Source organism: Octopus bimaculoides, chromosome 21 (genome assembly GCF_046866305.1).
Source record: "Octopus bimaculoides isolate indiv1 chromosome 21, ASM4686630v1, whole genome shotgun sequence".
In the NCBI taxonomy this organism is placed as follows: domain Eukaryota; kingdom Metazoa; phylum Mollusca; class Cephalopoda; order Octopoda; family Octopodidae; genus Octopus; species Octopus bimaculoides.
This window is the reverse complement of record NC_142948.1, coordinates 22,385,620-22,411,372: the sequence shown is the minus strand read 5'-3', so window position 1 is coordinate 22,411,372 and position 25,753 is coordinate 22,385,620. Positions and strand designations below refer to the sequence as shown.

The 25,753-nt window shown below is 37.2% G+C and overlaps 1 protein-coding gene across 1 annotated transcript in view; it reads right to left on the bottom strand.

Moving 5' to 3' along the window:
• The window catches only part of LOC106876862 (monocarboxylate transporter 12-B), a 100,922-nt gene that overhangs the window by 67,233 nt on the left and 7,936 nt on the right, over positions 1-25,753 (bottom strand). The window contains exon 2 of the mRNA XM_014925595.3: positions 18,186-18,302. Within this exon, the coding sequence (XP_014781081.1) occupies positions 18,186-18,302 (117 nt within the window). The remainder of the gene's footprint in view (positions 1-18,185; positions 18,303-25,753) is intronic.

The following is a 25,753-nucleotide window of genomic DNA, read 5'->3' as shown; positions in this document are numbered from 1 at the left end:
CAAACTTTTAACCTCTAGTGACATTTTTACAGAAGCAATTTGCTTATCATTTGCATGAACTTGTAGGTCTTGACCAGGCAATCATTTTAAGTGGTCATTTGAAATATTTTGACAAAGAGTTGCAGAGATAGAGATGTTTAAATTTTCCATACCCTTAATTTTCTGCCTCAAGTGGTAAAAGTGGACATGATCAAAAAGTCCATGGCGGTATCTTCTATCCCAGATTTTTTTTGCTGGCAACATCAATTTTCCGACTTGTTAGACCCAGGGTTACATGAAAATACCCATTAAAGTAAATCACAAGCAAGGTGCATCATGACCCCCACTAGCACATGGCCTATATATGTATATATATATATATATATATATATATATATATATCGATTAATATATGACTACATCTACTTAAATATAAATAAAAGAGGGCGAAATGGTATGTGTGTGTGTGTGTGTGTGTGTGCGCGCACACACACACACACACACACACACACACACACACAGAGGCGCAGGCATACTTGCACGGAATCTCAAGTGCGTATATATGTTTTCGTGAGTGTACGTGTGTTGTGTGTCATGTATGTGTGTGTTATATAACGTTTCTATTTACTCGCGCACACACGCGTGCATATACACACAGATACAGACACACAAACATACACATACACACACAGACACGCCACATATACATACATGTATATATTGAAGCATATAGCCGAAATGTATACGTGAACTTTTGATGATCCGTTTTAGCGGAAGTGTCATACTGCAAAGAAGTCTGTCAAAAAACGGGGAACATCGAATGGGGAGAGGGAGTAGAAGCTAGAGGTCCGTCTATGTGTGTCTGAGTGTGTGCGCGCGCGCGCAAATTAGATATATTTTTTAAAATTCTTTAAATTGTTTCAGCTTTAAAGCTGCGGTCATGCAGGGGCACCACCGTATATATATATATATATATATATATATATATATATATATATATATATATATATATATATACAGGGTGTCCATAAAGTCTTTTTACAATTTCAAAAATGTATTACCAAGGCAATTGATGGGATATGTTTATCAGATTTGTTCTATGAACCCAGTGGTTATGAAAGTTTTTAACCACATTGCATCTGTGTTTTTCAGGTACCCCAAGATTTCAGAAATGATTATTATTATTATTATCATTGTTGTTGTTTGTGAAAAGATGGGCGACCGTGGTTAAGGTGAATGTCTCCACTCCAAGCATGCGCCTGTAGATTGGAGATCAACAGATGAGCGAGGGCACGTAACATTGGTGGTCAGGGTAACCCTGGATCTGTGGGGTTCTTGGAATGGTTCTAGTTAGAGTCTCTTCGCTCTCAGCATGACTACATCTTTCATGCTATTACATACATTGTATATTCTGATTACTTTTATTGAGTTTTACCCGTCTTTTCCATCTCTTTCTCCTCATCTTTTATGTAAACCCTCACGCAAATTGTCGACTCTCTTTGTAATGTTCACCTCATCTATGCCGCTGTGGCTAATGAAAAGATCATCATCATCATCATCATCATCATCATCATTTTCCGTAGAGGTCGATGAAATAAGTACCAGTCAAGCACCAGCCCCCTCCCTCAAATTTTCAGATCTTGTGCCTATAATAGAAAGTGTTCTTATTCTTATTGTTATTGTTAAATGTATCCAATTTAAGCACAAGGCCAGTTATTTTGGAAAGAACGGGCTAATCGATATCATTGCCCCACAGTGCGTGACTGATAGTTTATTTTATCGACGTCATTGATATAAAATGCAAAGACTACCCCACGCAGGATTTGAACTCAGAGCACAAAGGTGCGAAAAAAATGTTACAAAGTTTATTTGCTCAGGTGAATGCTTGCCGCCAACACAGATGTTTGCTGAGAATGTGCTTGTTTTTTGTTTTTGTTCTTTTTCGAGAATCACAGATTGAAATTTGTATTTTCTTTTCTTAGTTTCTTTTACCAACAGTAAAATGATTTCGAGACATTTAAACATCCGACTCATTTCCCGGAGTGACAAAAATATCCTCTAAACCTTGTTGCTGTGTTTATATTACGGAGCGGCAACCGTTTGTTGTGTTCATTTGTGGTTGCAGTGGCAAGAGATGCTAGCAATAGTGTTGCTGCTAGTCTCAATATTTAAACTACACAGCCCAAACTTTTGCAAATATTAAGACAGACTTCAAAAACATATGACAATCAAACAAACATGGTTTTAAAAATACAGAGAGTTAATTTTAAAATCTAAAATCTGGAAGAAATGCAACTTAAGCAAAAACGGAAGCAAAAAATAGCAACAACAATTATCTTTTGCTAGCAATGGAGGTGAAAGTGAGGTGAGGGATATGAACCAACGTCAAGGAAAGGATATCTTCTGCACATAGCAATAAATAAAGGAATGTAGGACACATTGGTAGTAACTATCAAATCTTGAAGCACGTTATTTCATTGTGTTTTTGAATATTTTTGCAATATATTCTCAAGATCCTTTCTTTTTTCGGTAGTTTGTATATTTCGACATGTGAAACTCAGAGTAACGCATCGAAAACTTACATCTTCTGATAATATATCACTCACATTTAAATCTTGAGATAGTCTCTTACATAAAAGGACACTTAGTTAAAAATATCCTGGTTCCGGCGGAAAAATTCTCAAATAGAAAATAAACACCAAAATATTCTTTGAATATTTTTTTGTATGAGATTTATTTCTGTCGCTTTCTCTTCCTTTGCTTCTCTTTTGCCTTCCTCTCACTCTCTTTCTCTCTCTTTCCCTCCCTAATACTTTACTTCTTCCTTCGTTCTGACTTTCTCTCTATCCTTCTCTAATCTTCATTCCTACACGACATTTTCATTTTCCCTTGCGTTACCCCATGTCAGTGTCTTGCGGCCGCACAGCTGTTTTTCTTGTATATGTATGTTTTATTTTGTTGTTTCTTTTCGTCATTGTCCTGTACATTCGTTAGTTATTACCAGTGTCTTTTTGCCACTGGTACCACCAAGGGGGAACAATATCAACATTAAAGGCGCAAAATTGTAATGATCTTCTGAACGTTGATTGATGACGAATAAGCGACAAATTTTCTGTTTCTGTTTTCGTAATATTTCCGTTTGTTGCATTTTTGTTAGACTTTTTATATATACATATACCTATTTACATAAACACTCACACAAATGTACATATGTATATTATGTACACACATATAACATGTATTATGTACACACATGTACGCATATATATTCATACGCATACACACATGCATATATACGCATATATAGATATATACACGTGTATACATATTTACATGTACATATATACATATATATGGGTGTATACAGACGCATATAATACGCACACAAATACATATATACCATGTACATACATAAGTCTGTGTATACACGTGTTTTTTGTGCGTGCGTGTTTCTCTACTTATACCTAAAGGTGTAAACTTCGACAAGCGTGACTGTGTGTGTGTGTGTGTGTGTGTGTGTGTGTGTGTGTGTGTGTGTGTGTGTGTGTGTGTGAAGGTGAGTAGTGGAAACGATGCCAGTCAAAGTGCAAGAAGGTTTCTTAAAGAATGCCTCTGGTGGTACCGACAGCAACAATGTAGATGTCAGCGTTTACAAACAGACCGGATATTTATTTTACCAAGAATTTCTGGCTTCCCATACTGGCCTCACTACCTACACAACGTTTCTACACCTTTTCCAAATGTGTGGACAGCAATGAGGTTAGAGCTACATATACATAAACACTCATATATACGTCGATACATACATTCGGATATATATATATATATATATATATATATATATATATATATATATATATATATATATATAGAGAGAGAGAGAGAGAGAGAGAGAGAGAGAGAGTGATGTACACTAATATGTGGGGGTGTATATGCGTATGTGCATGAGTATATGTAATATATATAATATACTATTATATAATACATTTATGTATAATATAATAGATAATATAATATAGATATATATAATCTATATATAATATGTCCTCCCAACATCGCTTGACAACCGATGGTGGTGTGTTTACGTCCCCGAAATATAGCGGTTCGGCAAAAGAGGCCGATAGAATAAGTACTAGGCTTACAAAGAATAAATCGACTAACGGTGGTGCTCCAGCATGACCGCAGTCAAATGACTGAAACAAGTGAAAGAGTAAAAGAGTATATATGAATATATATATATATAAAAATACATATATATGAATACATATATATATATATATATATATATTCACATATATATATTCACATATATATATATGTGTGTGTGTGTGTGTGTGTGTGTGTGTGTGTGTATGAATACATACATTTATATATATATACACACATATATATATATTAATATATACATATACATATACATATATGAATATATGTGTATATGAATATACATACACACACACACACACACACACACACACACACACACACACACACACACACACACACATATATATATATATATATATATATATATATATATATATATATATATATATATATATGAATACATATATATGAATGCATATATATGAATACAAAAAAGGGACAGGAAAAAACAAGGACAGGTCATTAGGAGTTTTCTCTCCTCAGTCGAGTTCCAGATTATCTTTGCAATTTCGGCAGGTTATATTCGAGACTGCTCCAATCTGGCTAGCCCCAAGGAAAAACTAAGCTAAGGGCAGTAGATTCTTTAGAAGAAAGCAGCGAATGTATATGAAAACAAGGACGAAAAAAACCCGGAGAAATGGTACACGAATACAAATGCAAATAACATGACATTAACAACAGGTGTCTTTCGACTAAGGACGAATTAAATGAAGCTGGTGTGTGTGGAAGTGAAGCCTTACGGCAGCGACATAGGAGATTGCAGGCATGGGGAGGAATATAGATGTTGCACGGATGGTAGTCGAACCAAGAAAGAAAGGACAGGCTTGGCCGAACACCCGTCACATGGAGAGAGAGAACAGAGGTAAAAGCAGAGGCATAGAAGAATTAGGAAGGAACGAGAAAAAAGAATTCATATTTTTTCCGTCCAAATGATTTTGAACACTGTGGAATAAATGATAAACAGTTGAGTCAATGTCCGGCGAATATGGTGGGTGAGGAATCGTTCCCCATTCAAACTGCTCCAGTCTTTCGAATGCTATCTTGATGGAAGAACACCTTTCGTCTTGAAACCAAAGATGGTCGTTTTTCTTCTAGCGCTGACTAAATGAAGCCGCTCAAGCTGCTCGTAGCAGATAACCTTTGCACCCGTTTGGTTTGGGTTTAAAAGTTCAAAGTGGACTAAACCTTTCATAACCCGCAAAACAGATAACAACACCTTAAGTGGGTGAAGACCTTCTTTAGTCTGGAGTGTTTCTCTTCGCTTTACCCACTGTCTTCGGTGCTTGATATTTTTATAGAGAACGCATTTCTCGTCACCAGTCACTATTCGGACCAAAAATGTTCATTCGTGATACGTGACAGCAAAGAAGAGCACATTCACTCTCTGCGCGATTAGACTCGGAAAGTTTGTGAGAAACCCATTGAGACAATTTGCTGACTTTTCTGATGACACGCAGGTATCGATGAATGGTTGAATGACCAAATCTAAGCTTCTCTGCTATTTCCTCAACAGTTACGATGGGCTTTTGTTCCATCAGGGTTTGCAAGACGTCCCCGTCGAGCTCTATACACCTTCTAGGACGAAAGTCGTCTTCTAGGCTGTAGTTTCCGACTCGGAATTTCTGGAACCACCCCATATACTGCATTAATATTCCTCGCATTTTTTGTTGCATTGCTGCCTTTATTGAACTCATAAAGCAAAATATGCCGAATATGCTCCTTAGTCACTTCCATTATAGCTTCGAAAAAATAACTGCTCTCTTCACAATTTGCACTAAGAATACAGAACAAGGTAAAATTACTACCCGCTTTTATATCAAGTGGATGCGGATAGTTTATCCCGTCCCCCTCCCATGCAATTGAAAAAACCGCATTATTTATGGCATGACCCAATATATATGTATATGAGAGAGAGAGAGAGAGAAAGAGAAAGAAAGAGACAGACAGACAGATAGACAGAGATACGCACACACATACACACACTCATACTCACACACACCTGCCTGTCAGCGTAGGTGTGTATTTACAGACGGACGGAAAGCCACGAAAACAATTTTTGACTGTCAGAAATGTCAAAATCTCTTTGGTTTTAACTGACAACACACACACACACACACACACACACACACACACACACACACACACACACACACGCAAACGATGTGAGTATACACATGTTTATATATAACTACAAATATCTATGTCTCATTCATATATATATATATATATATATATATATATATATATATATAATGTGTGTGTGTTTGTGCATGCTCATGGGTGCATCCGTCCGCTCCAAGATTAGCTACAATCCACCAACAGATGGTTAAAACCCACCTCCACCTCACTTCATCTTCATTAAACACGATAACAGAAGAGTGTCTTAATATCGTTAAATGTTAAAACGTAGTTTTTCGCGATTTCTTTCTTTCTTGCGTTCTCTCCCCCCTCTCTTTCTCTCTCGCTCTCTCGCTCTTTCTCATACGCACACACACACACACACAAAATTTATCTTAACCTCCGATGTACTTTACAAGCTGAATTTATATACCTGTTTACGTATATAAATACACATACTCACACAAGAGACATATATTTCATCCCTAGTGAAGTCTTCGATAAACCAAAACATATTTTGCACTGAATCACAATTTTGAATTAAAATTCTTTAATCTTAGACTTCTTGTTTTGACTTCTTTATTCTAAGTCATCTGGCGATGTGCCTTTCAAACTGACCCTTTCTGTAGTGTGTGTGTGTGTGTGTGTGTGTGTGTGTGTGTGTGTGTGTGTGTGTGTGTGTGTGTGCGTGCGTGCGTGTATTTGATATCACTCGTCGCTTCGACGAATGGAGGCACACCAGGATACAGTTGCACAGTATTCTCAATGTGATGCTTTGCTGTATTTTCTCATGTGAGAAATCAGACTTATCTGGTATTTGCAGATCCTGTTGCAAACGTTGTTATGGCAGTCACCACCAATCCAGGTTGGATTAGACCACGCTGAACACTGGTCTCCTGTCTCTTTCATAGTGGTGATCCTTGCTGCCTCAAACTACGAGATGGTTTAATAGCAAGAATTTCTCCACCAAGTTCTAGTCAGCGCTACCAATTCCTATGTCATTAGATTTATCTTTCAGTTTTTTAACCAAGTCTTTTGAGTGCCCTTAAAACGGAGCAATTGGAGGCCTTGACGCCTGGCACCAAAACTAAGCTGACCATAAAAGACGGGTTAACTATAATGCGTTTATATTTGTATCTTACTGGTATGAGTGACGTGTTGTTTCTCTGATCATATGTTTTAACCGGAAACCTCAAACGGTCGGTGTTATGACAATGTACCTGTCTGCTCCACTTTCTGCTACCGCCTGAAGGGTGAGAGCTATGTTAGGTGAACCGTGTACCGTTGACTGAAGATATACCAGCGACCCAAATCCATGCAAGTATTTAACTGCACAAATGGCAATGATCATTTACTATTACAGTCTATGTGACGGTAATAATGTAAGTGTAGTTCATTTCTCAGGCAAAAATTAGTCATTATTATTATTATTATTATTATTATTATTATTATTATTATTATTATTATTATCTGAAGACATAAAGAAGCTTGTGGGTCCATAGCTATATATTGGTGCTGGAAAATAGCAGCTGAATCGCCCTGAAATCACAATATATCATTTTAAAAGGACGGACATATAAGGGGTAACGTGACCTTTGTTGTATATAAAAAAGACTCGATAGCATGAATGTTTGAGATGGTAGGTTTGTTTGACCAACTGAAGGACCTGGAGTTAAACAACACAACTTGTTTCAAATTGGTCTCAATCGTTAAAAACCTGTTCGGCTTCATGTGTGAAATGAGGCATACGCTGTCAAAATATGTGATATTTAGTCTTTTTTTTAAATCAGTAAATATGAAAAAATCAAAGGAAAATTTTCCGACATCGGACGATTTTATGACACACCTGTATTTTATGACACACCTGTATTTTATAACACACCTGTATTTTGTGACATATCTGCATTTGTGATACACCAGTCCCTTTTGTTAACCTCAGTATTTTTGTGATACACTTATTTTGAGAGTTATCTGTATTTTATAATTAAACCTTGGGAGGGGCATTATGCCGGTAATAAACACACGCACTGGTTCAGTCCTTTATTAATTTATATAGTTTTTTGTTGAATTATTTCATTGCACTCTTGCAATCTCTTCAGTAACTTGTCTCTCCACTTCCATTTATTTTGAATGTATGATCTGGCGTTGTTTATAACATCTCTGCATAATATCAAGATACAGTAAGATGACTTGAAATACAAGTTGAATAGCACAGCTGTGCGTGAGTCATGGACTTGTTAAATTTAATAACTAAACTCTCTTACAAGTCTCACGTGATAGTCTTTAAAAAAGAAACATGACATAATGGAGTCCAAGGTCGATGAAGATCAAATGTAAAAGATTACTGGTATACTTCGTATGGAATATTAAAAAAAAGAAACTTTAAAATTTACAATAAATCTATAAGTTTACCTTGAGTAGAACAAAATTTTGAAGGACAGCGTTTCTCCGACCGGTGTGATAGCGGTTTCAAATTTTAACACAGGGTCAGCAATTTAGGGGGAGGGTTTGAGTCGATTACATTGACCCCATTGTTCAACTGGTACTTATTTTATCGACCCCGAAAGGATGAAAGGCAAAGTGGACCTCAGTGGGATTTGAACGATTAGCAGGGATTTTCTCGTGTCAAATCATATTTTAACTCTTTTCTTTTATTTGTTTCAGTCATTTTAACTGCGGCCATGCTGGGGCACGACCTCGAAGAATTTTTAGTCGAATGAATCAACCCCTGTACTTATTTTTTGTTAAGCCTGTTACTTATTCTATCGGTCTCTTCTTCAAACCGCTAAGTTACGAGTACGTAAGCACACCAGAATCCGGTTGTCAAGCGGCGGTGATAGACAAACACAGATACGAATACTCACACACACACACACACACATATATATATATATATATATATATATATATATATATACACGACGGGTTTGGTTGGCCGAAGCTAAAGTAGAAGACACTCGCCCAAGGCATCACGCAGTGGAACTGAACCCGGAACTATGAGGTTGGGAAGTAGACTTCTTACAACACAGCCACACACTTGTCCAAAGCATTTTCATAAGTTTGTCCTAAACATTTATGACTCTTTTCAGACTTTTAGTTCGTCCCATTTTTCATACATTCTGAAATTTTGAAAGGCTTTTTCATACAATTCGGAAATATTCAAAGGTCTTGAAAAAGGAACAATGAAGTATCGTATTAACAAGCGATCGGCGAATCGTTGTGGAAATAATAAGCGAATACTGTATCGTTGTAGTAATTCCACATCGTATAACTATTAAGACAACACAGAGAGAATTCGAGGTTTTGTCACGATATATCAAAGATAGTGAAGTATTTGATTTATTAAAGAGAAATTACTCAACATTTGTATTCTTAGAATCTTTGCCATTCTCTGTTTAAAGAGCAACTTGCTTGCTTGTTGTTTTCGAGTAAATATTGGTTAAATATAATAATTTCTACTATAGGTACACAGCCTGAAATTTTGGGTTGGGAACTGGCCGATTAAAATTTGTCTCAGTGCGCAACTGGAATTTATTTTATTGACCGCAGAAGGATGAAAGACAAGATCGACTTCGGCGGAATTTGAACCTCAGATCGTGAAGACGAACGAACTGCTGCTATGCATTTTGTCCAGCGTGCTAACGATTCTGCCAGCTCGCTGTCTTTTATATTGATTAAATATATTAATTACTTTCTGCCCTTCAAATTTCTTTTTTGCTCTAAATCAAATCTGACGTTTTATGCAGTCAATTAAAAAAAAAAAAAACTTTAAACAATGTTTGGTCGTAGACGAACAATGTTTGAATAAAAAAAAGCGGGCTGATCACTACTGGAGCGCCTTTGAATACAGAACGGATAGATGGAGGTTAACCGATCAATAAACAACATTCCGCCGATCTAAAACATGTTTTCCGGTTCTATTTCTAGCTGGTATTTTCTTTCCAGCACACCACCAAGTTACACGTGTGTGTGTGTGTGTGTGTGCGCGCTCACCACAACTGAATTTACGTCAGTTTCGCTATAACGTTAGCTTGTAATTTGTCTAAGTCGTCCGTGTCTTCACTGCTGCGCCACCCTTGCATTTACGACCAATAAACGCCAAGATAAGGTGAACACATACACACGCACACACAGATGCGAACATGATCTTTTCAATTAAAAGTATTCATTCACACATTATCTTTTGTTTCCAACTGACACCTGTTGTAACACCTCAACAAATCACTTAGTATAAACTAGTAACTGGCTATTTATGAATAAAAGTTATTTAGCCACTCCACGTGAGAGTTTGTGAAGAAATAATGATTGTAAACAGTGTTATTTCTTATGTAAAATTGTTTACTGTGCTTGCAGTATTTCAACATTTAAAAACGAAGTTTTAATGTAATAAAAACGATTTAAAAAACTCAACTCACGTCAAATAAGAGGAAATTATTAAAGCCAAGTGCTCCTAAAATCACATTGAATCCAAACTTTCGGAGAAAGAAATGAAAGTTATTCGCCGTATGGAAGATAGTCAAAAAAGTTTGGCGCAGTGATTCCCAACGTGGGCCATACGCCCCACCAGTGGAACCTGAGAAAATTGTGGTGCGTTGTGGGATCCATTGGAGGCGCAATGGCCCAGTGGTTAGGGCAGTGGTCATAGGATCGCGGTTGGATTCCCAGACCGGGCGTTGTGAGTGTTTATTGAGCGAAAACACCTAAAGCTCCACGAGACTCCGGCAGGGGATGGTGGCGAACCCTGCTGTACTCTTCCACCACAACTTTCTCTCACTCTTTCTTCCTGTTTCTGTTGTGTCTGTAATTCAAAGGGTCAGCCTTGTCACACACTGTGCCACGCTGAATATCCCCGAGAACTACGTTAAGGGTACACGTGTCTGTGGAGTGCTCAGCCACTTGCACGTTAATTTCACGAGCAGTCTGTTCCGTTGATCGGATCAACTGGAACCCTCGACGTCGTAATTTAATGTAAAAGAATCAGTGAATACTTTGTTGAAAATGAATGGTGCCAAGATGTGATGAAGATGACAGGAAATACCCTAGCAGTGCCATTTCAGCAAAGCATCTTTTGATTCCTTTCCCCGCGTCTTATTTGGTTCAGTGTGGCTTTAGTGTTGTTGACGATTTGCTTCGAGCGAAGAGAAGCAGACTCGAAATTAGAAAATGTGGTGATTTACGACTGAAGCTATCAAAATATCTCTTGAAATCAAGGAAATCTGCCCTAGTCGCCAGGCACAAGGTTCTCATTGACTTTAAAAAGTTAATAATCTACATTTTTTGTACCGAATACTTATTAAAATATTTTTTGTATTAAATAATTGTGATAAAATATTTTTAAAAAAGTTGTTCCTTTTTTTCCAACCATCGGTGGGGCATACATTTTTCTGGAAAGTTATATTGGGGACTCGGGAACAATTGGTTGGAAAACACTGGTTTAGTATATGTAAGGCTGTGAATTTACTTTCGTTGGTTATAACGATGATTATAATGAATGTAGAAGAATTAAACGGTAATTGTCACAATGTACCAGAGGAATTGCAATGCAAGAGAATTATTCTCTTGGTAAAGTGGAGGACCAAATGAAGAAGATAGTGGTTTCAAATTTTAGCACAAGGCCAGCAAGTTCAAGGGAGGATGTAAGTCGATTACATCGATCCAGTACTCAGCTGGTACTTAAATGCCGTTGAGAATTTTACCCGGTGTGCCAATGATCCTGCCAGCTGACCGCCTTAAAGAATGGGCTACGTTTTGTGTGGAAAATTTTGATTAAGAAATAAAACAGACTTTTCCACTGAGTTGAGATGTTGAACGAGATTGATGCCGAGACGTTGTGTAAGTTATATGAAAGATTTTTAGATTCGAATCATTTGCTTTTTACGTATATGGATTTATTTTGTAAGATTCCTGGTGTGAAATCTTGTGCTGAAACATATATTGTTTTATACTTAGGGATGGTCATATTTTTGGCAAATAACCACACAGACTCTGTACGTGTTCTTCACTTCAGCTTTATTATTGTTTTTATTTTAGTGCCATTTGTCTGAAATCTTTCGTCACACATCCTGCGACTCTCCATCTCACGTGTCTCCATGTCTCCTCCTGTCCCGTTTAGTCCATTGTGTCTTTCTATGACAAAAGATTTCAGACAAAGGTCACTAAAATAAGAACAATAATATAGTTGAAGTGAAGGACGAGTATATAGCACGCGTGGTCATTTGGCAAAAAGAGAGAGAAACAACCATCCTGAAATATAACAACAGTTGATTTTTATTATTGTACCAATTCAGGTAGAATGGCCTCAAGTGATCAAAGGAAGCCCAAATATTTCCACGTTGGAATAGGTTCAAAGTGTGTTTTAAATTCTCATCCTTCTAACTATGTACATTTGACCACATGGATATGTTCTGCACCCACGAAATTTTCAGTTAGGTGAAGATGGTATATATTTTCTTCTCGTCTTCACACCTCAGTCTGAGGACGAGGGGTAAACAGGTAAAAGGAATTTCAATGTCAATGTAAAACATTTCCTCTGTACGTGTTTGTGTGTGTGTGTGTGTGTGTGTGTGTGTGTGCAGTAGAATTAGAAATAGAGAATATTTGGTACAGTATTATTTATTTCAAAAAAGGAAGAGGTGATGGTGTGTTTACATCCCCGTAAGTTAGCGGTTCGGCAAAGAGACAGATAAAATTAGTACTAGGCTTTTAAAAAGTTCTAACGTAGATTTGTTTGACTAAAAATCCTTCAAGACGATACCCCAGCATGGCCGTGGTCACGTGACTATAACCAGTAAAAGATTATATATATAATTTGTACATAATGCATATAGTGTGTTAGATAATATATCGTTACTATGTTAAGCGACGGAGGTTTACTGTGGGGAAACCTCAATTTAACGATGCAATAACGAAGGGAGAAACCATTGTTATTTTGACAGCAGGAACTGTTGTTACAACTGCAATGTAACAACCATTTCTGACTTTTACTGTGTCATTAAAGAAGAGCGAACAAACCACTACAGCTGAGGAATACTCCAGCTGTAATAATAGTTTAGACATCTTTCCCTTGTTAAATATACCCAATATATATATATATATATATATATATATATATATATATATATATATATATATATATATATATATATACACATACACAAAGTTACTCACATATATTTATACATACACATACACACATACACACATACACATATACACGCATATATATATATATATATACACACACACACACATGCAAATTAATACACACTCATACGTACATATTTTTATGCGCGGATGCGCGTATCTATATATATTTACTTTGTCTCTTCGACTTCGCTCCTGGTGCTATATGAACATTTATTGTGGTTTAGAGTATTATATATCTATAATAAGGCAGTGGTTATATAATGTTAAATTAGCATCACAGTAATGTGAGAACATAGTAACATCGGTTGGATATTTTAAAATAGTGAACAAAATATAGAACCAGAGACAGATTCTCAATTGTATTCTTGTGTCTAAAGTTTAGATTAAAAAATTAATTTAGGGTTTTAATGGTAATTTCTTGGTTGGTCATGCTTGGGAATCTACCCAGAAAGTGTAATGATAAAATCCTATGGAAGGGATATCTGTGAACTCTAACCCAACAACTTTCCCAAGAAAATTGGGCGAAGAAATCCGATGGATTAATACATGGTAATTACTTGGTATTTATATTTAAATTAAATTTTAAATTATTTAAAATACAGTAATAATTTATATTTAAATTTACATTTATAATGTCATTTACATTTTTTTCCCTCTTGATTTCTGGTCTTTTATTTCGTCTTCTGCCTACGGCTACCTCAACTCCGTTTCCGCTACATTTCATTAATCTGACATTCGATGACCTCACACGAAGCTATCAAAGAACTGTCAACCTACGAGAGTTTTTCACCCTGTGGAATTGTTTTAAGTGTGTATAAGAGAAAGAGGAGAGAGAGAGAGAAGACGATGACCGTTGACTGGGGAAAATACAGAGAAAGAGGAAAGGAGAGAGAGAAATATGGCTTCACGTACATATGATATTAGTCTTAGAAGAACCAATTTGAACAGTAAAGAGCAATAGGGTAACTACACACACACACACATATATATATACATGTGTGTGTGTACTAATATACATATAATAATTATACACGCACTCACGCCCACCTACACGCTAAATAACAGCAAGCTCCAGAGTTTGAGCGAATATTAAAGAATAAACAAATAAAATTCAGCTTGGCGCGATATTCCTGACATTTGTCAGAAGACATTGGAAGTGACAGCAACTGTACAGAAGAATCAACCAACACACGCACGAAGGTCATGGAGTCGGTTTGGCGAGGCTTTTCTCTAGCACCAACAACGAAGACTTTCTGATAATGCTAAAGAGAAGAAGGTGGCGGGAGAGGGCTGTAGTAGATTAGAAGAATCTTCAGAGCAGTCAAATGAATATTCCAAATAGTATTTCGTTCCGTATTTTTACATCGGGGTTCAAATTTTACTGAAATCAGCCTCACCTTTCTTTCTTCTTCATCAACCCAGAACATGACTGCCTCGAGTCCAACGACTACTAAGGCCGGTTACTCCCTTTCCATGGCATATAAGAGACCGAGAGCCAATAACCTCCGTTGAAGAGAATGGCAGTCCATCGCAGGATCACAGCTGAGTGGAAAGGTGCAACGTGTAAAGTAATGTTTTGTGTGGACCAGGAATCGAAACCACGATTTTGCGATCGTGAGTGCAACGTGCATCTACAATTCCACGGCCCTCTCCATTCTCCTCTACGGAGCAGAAACGTAGCCCCTCTCGAAAACCCTGGCAAAGAGGATCGATAGCTTCGACAGCAGAGCACTGAGAACCATCGAAAATATCAGATGATGCTATCACGCTTCCAACAAAGAACTACGTGTACACACGCATCAGCCCGCAGCATCCTACCTCTATCCCATAGCTATCCATCGCATCCGCCGGTACGGACATGTCCTCCGCCTTCCGCTAGATCATCCTACCAGGGCTTTACTCTTATTCGACGCAGAAGCTGCGGGGTCAGCGATGGAGAGCACTGATGGAGCTAGTCGGCTCTGCGTATGATGACGTCTCTCTGACCACTTACCGGGGATGACTCCAATCTCACCAAATAAAAGCATGAAGCAAACGAACAAACAGAGTGCAACACACTAACCACAAGGCCATCCGCCTTCACTCTTCTTCCTTCTGGACTTCGATAAAAAAATAAGAAAGAACGATAACAACACCAGTGGCAATAATAAGAATTTGCTATAAAGACAAAATATCTAAAAGGGTAACAATGTAATCGCTTTCTCCATTATATCAGTGGTACTAATTTCATCGACGTCCAGATTGAGGGAAGATACCGTGTAATTAAATACTGTAAAACAGTGATTCTTAAACCCATGTTAATTTTGTGTCATAAGAAACATGTTATTTAAGCATGTTATTTATAACTTTGTTATACACAAATTTAATTAAATAGAATAGAAGATAAACAATAGTTTTCTTCTTTTTTCCAGCTTTAAAACATTTTAAACGCTTACCGTGAGAGCTGAGCTAATGATGTTTTACTTTCAGCGCAGCCTCTCATCAGATTGCACCATTGCTACGTGTATTGACGGAGATCGTTCTATCTCTTGTTCGGTTTGTCCGCTATACTCTCTTCCTTCTATATGTCAATGACTTACTTGTCTCCTCATCCAATGATACCCACTCTTATGCAGGAGACACTGACCTTCATTTCCCCACCCCTGAATTTTCCTACCATGCTTTATCAATCTGAAACTACACATCAAACCTACATTGATTTCAAAAGCCTCCTACAATTAAGAGACAGCAATCTCGCCGCTTTAAAAAAAAAAGAAAACATAAACGCTACTCATATTGGTTTTAAATTATGACACAAGGCCAGCAATTTCAGGTGAGGGATAAATCGATTACATCGACCCCAATGCTCAACTGGTACTTATTTTATCTACCCCGAAAGGATAAAAGGCAAAGTCGAACCCGGCGGATTTTGAACTCAAAAAGTAAGAGCAGACGAAATGCCTCTAAGCGTTTTGGCCGGGGTGCTAACGATTCTCTCAGCTCGCCGCCTTCAAGCCGTTACTCATATAAAAGAAACCCCAACTCAATCACGAGCAGTATTTAACTAGAGCCTCCCTCAAATATCTTCCCAATTATTGGGCTTCACCGTTACAAAAGATGTCTCCTATTAGAGAGAACTCGCCCTTCTGTTCAGAGCCAGAAGTTATTTCAACCCCTAACAATTATTGATAATGAAATGAGATCTAAAATGGAGTATTGCTCCTCACATCTGGGACGGTGTTTCTGTTGCATGCCTACATTCTGGACCTTGAGAAGGGCCACTCAACTAACTGACAGAGGGTCAGTTACAAATACACTCTAGTATTTTACCCACAGGTGTACTTCTGTCTCCTCTCCACTCTACTGTTTCTACGGCTATTATAATGTTTTCTACTCCTTAGAGCTGGCTGGCTTCATTTCACCTCCATTGGATAATTCATACCACATTCGACATCTTCTTCTCCCACCATCCTTGTTATGTCTCTCTTCACCCCGAGGCCTGCAGGGAAATAGACAAATCACTAGAGCCAATCGTTCCCCTAAGAATTCCTTCTTCTGGGTTTTCTTCCTGTAAGTATTCAAATACGAAGTCTCAAAACAAACTCTAATGGCATCAACCTCACTCATCTCGGAAGGTCAGCAAAGGCCATGGACGCTTCCTCTTTCCCAGACTCAGCAAGGAGAAAAAAGTTTTAAATTGTGCTACAAAACCCCAAAGATCAGTATCATAATTGTAAGGTATAACACAATATTTTCCCATATTGGTCCAGAACTTAAGATTTTAGAGGTGGGGGTGTCGTCAATTGACCGCGGGATTACCTGTTCCTGAATTAACTTGTCAGAGAATACCTTTAACATAATTCTTAGGCAAAATGCGTGAAAAGCTATACCGTTTGAAACACAGTCGCCTACCTTATCTTCACTTGGATCTAGATTAGATCCTGAACTCCTCTCATTACCGTGTCTCATGTTCAAATGAAGACTATAAATCACAGTGGTTTACAGAAACAGATGTTTAAACAACGACGAAGGTATGGATATCCTTGGTAAAACACCCCCAGCTTTCCCAAGACCCAAATTGTTTAGCAACAGGGAAAGAATTCTATCACTGCATCCAGCTGGCTACAAAAACATCTCAATTTCCAAACCGTCTCGACATTTGTCGGTTCCTTATGTCTCAATTGTCTCTCTTTATTTAATAAGTTTATATCTCCCTTTTTTTAAATGCCTGCCATAGCGAAGAACTCCCTTACCTTGTAACATTCTTATCAGGTTTTCTTTTGTTTTATAAATTCTTACCCTAGTTTTCAGAACTTTGATGTGCATTGCTTTACTTTTGTCGCTTTTTCACAACATTTCTTCGTCTGTACCGTGCCATTTATTAAGCATTCTTCTTATAAACTAGTTAATCACCCAATAAACCCTTTATCGCATCACAAAATCCAAAAGGGCCACTGGTAATTATTTTCAGTCGCAATAGTGTATAGAGGTTTAAATGGAATACATATTCTCAGAAGTGCAAACACACACACGCGCACGGGCATCCACGCAGGAACATACACTCATGCACACACATACACAGGAATACACGGAAACTTAATGGATCTCCGTCAGACTCAACAACGAGTTATTCAGTTGCTCAGTAAAATGAATAACTCACTGTAAATTACTGAGTGTTCCACAAACAAAGCTACCCATACTGAATTTTCCATATACATACGGGTACTCTTACTGAGTATTCCATACAAATACAAGAGTACCCTGAGCAATAATTAAAATAATAATAGACCACTTACCGAGTAATAATTTCGCAGTTGAACTTAAGGAAACGACCCATGCTGTATCAACGGCACTGCGACCAAATTCTTCGACCAATTTTAAGTAAATTATTCCATTGGAACGTTCTAAACCACCTGAAAAGACATTCAAGATAAGCATTAGGGTTCTTCTGGAGGGGGTGGCATTTTAAGATTTATTTCTTAATAAACATTGTTTGAAAACAAACGAGTGTGTGTCTCTGTGTCAGTCTGTGTGTTTCTACGTAAAATCATGCATACAAACAAACGACACGCACATATATATATAAATAATATAAAAATATGCGATACCCACATACAATACTTGGAGTTTCTCGGCAAGCCATAGGTATGGAGTTAGTCGTTTTCCAATCAGTAACCAACACACGTGCCACCGTTCTTCAATTTATTGGGAAACCGTCGCTCGTGCATTGATTGCAGATCGGTAATCAGATAACTTCGTACATGTGGCTGGCCGGAAAACTCTTAGTATTGTGTGTTTTCCATATCTGTATTGTGTATTAAGTTTATTCCTCTATTTCAATGATATATATATATATATATATATATATATATATATATATATTTCATTTTAGTCGGGTGGAGAAATGCAGTACGCAACAGTAGCCATGACTCATTATAAGATCATTAAATCCTTTCGGAGATCAGTTGGAAGGTATTCTCTAAGTCAAAACTGACCCCGAAAGAGTGGACTTTTGTAAGGGTAAACTTGAGTCTACTACTCAAGTACGCCACGGCGGGATCGGAATCCAAAATGCAAAGAGTTGAAACAAATACTGCAAAGCATCCTGTCTGGCCTTCCTTAAAGATTCACCAATTTACCGCCTGAGATTCGTGCATTTTCATCGACCTCAAAACGATGAAAGGCAAAAGTACAGACGTATATATATGTGTGTGTGTGTGTGTGTGTGTGTGTGTGTGTGTGTATCATACCTAATAATCTATCCCACATTTTCTCAATATATTTTCTATTCCTATCTCTTTATATTCTCTCATCCAACTGTCCACCCACTTGTTTCCCCACACTTACTTTATTGTGACCAGAATTTGATGATCCTACTTTGTAAAATACGCATGCGCAAACACTCACGCGGGATTTTACACACAAATAAAATCACACGTGCATATATATATATATATATATATATATATATATATATATATATATATATATATATATATATATATATATATATAATTAGACATGTGGGTGCATATTTTTCTGTGTATAATCTCCTCTATTTGAAGCCTAACGTTATTGCTTGTGTTCCTTACGACATAAGGGTGGAACCTAATTTATTCAATGATTTATCTACTTATTATTTTTATTTAAGACCTATAATTAAGACCCTTATAAACGTAATCTTTCCAACAGTCCGCTCTCTCATTAATCATGGGCGTTGTTCCTTCATCTGCAGCCCAACCTGTTTTGTGCCATCTTACAAACCTCCGGCCCTTCCCACTCTTACCAAAACATGTGTTGAGTTTTGATTTAAACTTTCCTTCATTTCTTTACTCCAGTCCTCCCCATTTCTTTCATTCTCTGTCTGTCTATCCGTCTATATCTGCCTGTCTCTCTATCCCCCTATCTATCTATCTATCTATCTATCTATCTATCTATCTATTTATCTATTTATCTATCTATGTTTATCTACCTATATAGCGATCTATCTTTCTCTTTACCTAACACTTTTCTGCTTTCCTCCGTATTCTTTATCTATATTTCGGTCATTGCTTTTCGTCTTTCTCTTTTCCGCACATTTTCTTTCTTCTTCCATTATCTTCTTTTCTGTTGTTTAAATTACTCTCTTTTCTCCTCCTCCAATCTCTTTTATTATTTTCCTCGTTCTTTCATATATATTATTTCATTAGATTCCTCTTTATTTGTCTTACTTTGCGACAGAAAACCAAAACTAACGTTTCATTAATCTTAAAGTTAATTCTCTCTCTATCTGTGTCTCTCTCCCTCCCTCCCTCCCGTTCTTTCTTTCTAAAACACAGGCAACGTCCAGCCATCTTCCCTAAAAACTTGCTTATCTATCTATCTCTCTTTCTCTCTCTCTCTCTCTCTCTCTAGCGATGCGTCCTGCCCAAGCTCGTCGAAACGCCGGTGTTAAAACGTGGGTGGCTGATGAAGGAGATGTTCTCTATGTGGCTCGTGTGTTCTCGTCTACGTTTGTTTGCAATGTCCTGTACCCAGATATGCACCTATACATACAGGTGGATGTCGGTATGCACATACCTGTACGTATATATGCATATACTCATTTACTATTTGTTTTTACATGATTGAACGCAGCCTCTTCCAAATGTAAGTAGTTTTCGTAACTCATATCCTCCGACGCTACTCTATCTCTTTCCTTCCCCCCCCCCTCGTTCTTCCTCTGTACTACTACGTATCTCGCTTTACCCCTCTCGTTCTTCCTCTGTTACTACTACGTATCTCTTTTTCCCCCTCGTTTTTCCTCTCTTTCTCTTTTCCTCTCGTTGCTCACCTATTCTTCTACTTCCTCCCTCTGTTTCTCTCTCTTCCCTTTACACCGGCATGGTCACATGCTTCCGGTCAATAATCCTTTCCTTCCTTGGCTTTCGCCAAGCAACGCACGCACCACTTTGTCCCTCTCGGGTCCGTGCCTCATCGCGTTCTTACACACATAATTTTTCTCGTCTGGCCGGAAAGCCTTTTCTGTTTGTTTTCCTGTCTTGTTTTTTGTCCGCCACTACATTCCTCCATGGCTAGATTTAATTTGCGTATACAAATTTAATCTGCGATCCATGGGACGAGCCGTTTTAGCGATGCGTCCTGCCCAAGCTCGTCGAAACGCCGGTGTTAAAACGTGGGTGGCTGATGAAGGAGATGTTCTCTATGTGGCTCGTGTGTTCTCGTCTACGTTTGTTTGCAATGTCCTGTACCCAGATATGCACCTATACATACAGGTGGATGTCGGTATGCACATACCTGTACGTATATATGCTTATACTCATTTACTATTTGTTTATATATATATATATATATATATATATATATATATATATATATATATATATATAACTATCTGTCTTTCTGCGGTTAATTTTCTATCGGTCTGACTATGTGTATGTACACCTATCTAGTTATCCGTATCTGAGTGCTTGTCTATGTACCTTTCTATTAATCTATGTGGCTGACTACCTACCTAACTACCTACCTACCTACTTAATCTTCTATCACTCTTTTTCTCTGTCCCACACGACCTTATAAATACTCTAAAATTATAGGTTAATCACCCAGCAATTGTGTATTTATTTGACTGAAATAAAATCCCTCCATTGAGCCGAAAATTCCTCATTCATTTTATTTTCGTATTATATATATATATATATATATATATATATATATATATATATATATATATATATATATATATATATATATATATATATTGTAGACAAGACAAGACAAAAGTCTTTTCTTGCATCTTTACCCAACTGGCTTTCATTATACTGTTATTATATAATGCAGCCGACATACTGTCGTTCCCGTCTGCTGTTCTGTTGTTTTCCTTTTTTCACAAACTATTCCTTCGTTTTACGTATATTTATATTTTATATCTCCTTTTTTTTTACCCTTGTTTTTCCATTTGGCTCGTTTGTTCCTTCAGTACTTATTTAATTCAGTAAACATCCTTCTGAGTGAAGCGTCTTTTATGAACATTCATTCACTCGATCCCACGCTGACACTTTCAAAAGAAAGACACAGAGAGAGAATTATTAGTGAGAGATTATCAATCCTGGCAAAATACTTTATAAGCTCTCTGTTAGTACACCAGGCTAACAATATTTGTTTAGATTAGTGAAGAACTCCGCGTATTATTGTGGCAGGATCCGAGGTCATAGTTCATTGCCATTCTCTGTTGTAAATCCAAGGTCGTATTCCTAGTTGTACTGGTTTCACACAGGGTAGTATACAAGACAAGACATGAAAAATGGTCATTACATATTTTTCTTTATTTACTACAATAATTTGCTACAATAAAAAATATATATAATGACCATTATTTATGCCTTGTCTCATATATATATATATATATATATAACAAAGTGAATTTGGGTGTTACCGAATGAGTAAAAGTATAAGGAAAAAATCAGAAAATGCACGAGTCTTTTAAAAGTATTTATTAACTTAACCGGTTTCGCTTATTTAAAAAGATATTCAAAAGTGAAGTGTGAGCTTTTGTGTATCCTTTGTGGTGTCAAAAATTAGTTTACAAAAATGAATTCGAATCAAGTGACGGAGTCTTTGACAATCATAAGAAAAGGTTTTAGGCTTTGTGTATTGTGATGAGTCAAAAAATAGCCTCAAACCTTTTCTTATGATTGTCAAAGACTCTATCGTTTGATTTGAATACATTTTTGTAAACTAATTTTTTACACTACAAAGGATACACAAATTTACTTTTGAATATCTTTTAAATAAGCGAAACCGGTTAAGTTAATAAATACTTTTAAAAGACTCCTACATTTTCAGATTTTTTCCTTATATATATATATATATATATATATATATATATATATATATATATATATATATATATATATATATATATATATATATATATTGTGACAGTGTAATTTAAAAATTTAATTATATGACAAATAACAAGTATTAAGAATTCCATTTGTATTTTACATGGAATTCTTAATACTGTTATTTAACAATTGTTTATATTATATGGATGTGCATAGCATTCGGGTTTGGAGAAAACAAAATGAAATACACAAAAGTATTTATACGATTATAACTAAAAATTTTATAACAACCTCTCATGTTTTGTTTCGTATATACAAACATACATACGTACGTACATATGTATGTATGTGTGTATATATGTATATATGTACGCATGTGGTCTTGCTACACACAGGACACCAACCCGGAATTTCCGAGGGTTCATGCTATCGCTAGATAGTCTACACTAGGTTCACCTGTCCACTGGGAGTAAGGTATCCCTCAGCTTTTGTTAAAGCATGTCTCTAGGAGGAGGCTGTGATATAAAGCCAGATATGCAAGGAATGGTATTGAACATTTTGAGGATGTTCGATTGCGCTTGAGATTATGGCGCTCCCACATTCCTGAGCTACCGACCCATACTGGCACTGAATATCTTGCTCTGGCTTGTTTCTGGGTCATGTCAGTAGGATGGAAAGTCTGGGAGGTGCTGTGCAAGCCTTATCTGACTTAAAATTTTAGATTTTGCAATCCCCAGCGAGGCGACTGTCAGATACCCGGTCAGATAGGACAGCGCCGCGGCGAGCATGGAAGTAGTGAGCGAAAACCCGGATGAAGCCGACCGCGGGTGCAATAACCTCATGCATGGGCATTGCAGGCATTTTGCATGATCAGCGGTCAGTGATGCACAGTCATCGTTAATAAGTATGTATCAGGCGATAAGCTGGCAGAATTGTTACCGAGTCGGACAAAATGCTAATGGACATTTCGTCCATCCTTACGATTTCAGTTCAAATTCCGCAGAGGTTGACGTTACCTTTTGTCCTTTCGGAGTCGACAAAATCAGTACCAGTTGATCTCTGGGGTCGATGTAATGGACTTATCCCGCTCCACCAAAATTGGTGGCCTTGTACCAAAATTTCAAACCCATATCATGTATGACCAGAACATTTTATGACAGCTAACAAGCTGAAACTTCAGTCCTTGTCAAAGTATTCCACATAAAAATTCGTGAGTAAAGATTCCACTAAAAATATCGAGTGATCCTTCCTTTTAATGCTAAATTGATTATCTCTCTCTCTCTCTCTCTCTCTCTATATATATATATATATATATATATATATATATATATATATATATTATCTTCCATCTACTAAATTCCTTTTGGTCGGCCCAGGGCTATAGTAGAAAACATCTGTCCAAGTTGCCACGCAATATAACTGAACCTGGAGCCATGTGATTGAGAAGCTGGCTTTTTACCACACAACCACGCCAACGCCTTCATTATGCATAGTAGCAGAAAGTCCGCTCGGTGGTCGGCCTCCTTGCTAGATGCTAAATGACAGTTGCACATTTGACTTGTTTTCCAACTTGCATAATTCTTTATTCGTCACTCGCTCAGTAAATTTAAGACATAACTATAGAAATGTGCCCTGCTAAATTTGTTTCCTCATGATTTCATGAAAACTGGATATTTATTAATGAAAGTATCTGCAAAATGTTTTCTGATGTTGTAGACTACGATGATATTGGAATCTGTGGAGAAAAACTGTTGGGTGAGGACTTTTGGATAGTGTGCACCCCTCAATTATGTTTCCTCATAGCTTTCATGCTTTAGATTACGGTTGTGTAGAAATTAAATAAAGAAAACAATGGGAGGAAAACGAATATTTCATGCATCTCCACTTTGTATTCTCATAGTTTTGATGATTCAATTACAATTATGTTGAAAAAAATTACCTTAAAGACCCAATTGATACCTGCTATTTTTAGCATTCTAAACGACCACACATAAGGTGACCCACCTTTAAGTTTGTTTAAAAGGGAGAGATTAAGATTGCGATAAAATAAGGAAAAAATATATGTATTTAATAATTAATGCTAGCATTGTATTCCTCTTTCCATAAAGATTTCCGTCAGAGAATTCTCGGGGAAAGGTGGAATAGGTATCAAAAGTAATTTTATTTTTTCAACACAATGAAAATCTATGAGGGAAACGATATCACCATCCCTATTATTTAACGCATTAAAAGGTTTGTAGCTTGTCATCGTCTCACTGACCATGACAGAGGAAGCTGTCATGGTGATACCTGCCCAGAGGCCTATGCAAGGTTGCAGAGAGTGTATAGGGAGAAGAGTATGAAGTGCACACAAGTATATGAGTTGTTCAGACGTTTCCAAGATGGCCGAAAACATGTCGATATTGACGAACGCTCTGGGAGACCCGCAACCAGCAGAATTGAGAAAAACGTCGGAGATGTGCGTGTAGCTGTGAAGGGAAAATCGTCGAATCACCCCACCGTGAGTTATCAAAGGATGTGAAGATTAGTTACGTTCAGTTCTGTAAAGATTTGGGTATGGGACAGGTGTCTGACAAGTTTGTATCAAAACTGATTTCAGCTGATCAAAAAGACACTCGGGTTTCAATTGCACAAGAACTTGATTGTGTCGAGAACGATGAAAATTTTGCGTAAGCATCAGAGCGAGTATCGCCAAGCTTTTGGCGAAATTTGTTGCAGATTCCCTGCTCAACTTTCTTTGTCATGGTCAATTCGCCGATATTACGCTACACACCTTCCTTCCAAGCACTGCTGTAAACAGCGGAAGTTACCGAGAACGTTAAAACTTAGAGCGTATGCACAGTAGAGTTCAAGGTGAATATGTGCCAAGCGACTTGACTCTGCGTGCTTTAGCTTTATTACTATGACAACGGTCCAGATACTTATCGATCAGACGACGTATATTTTATGTGTGTGTGTATATATATATATATATATATATATATATACCACCACCACCGCAACCATGTTCCAATACACCAGTATATATTCGCAGATGA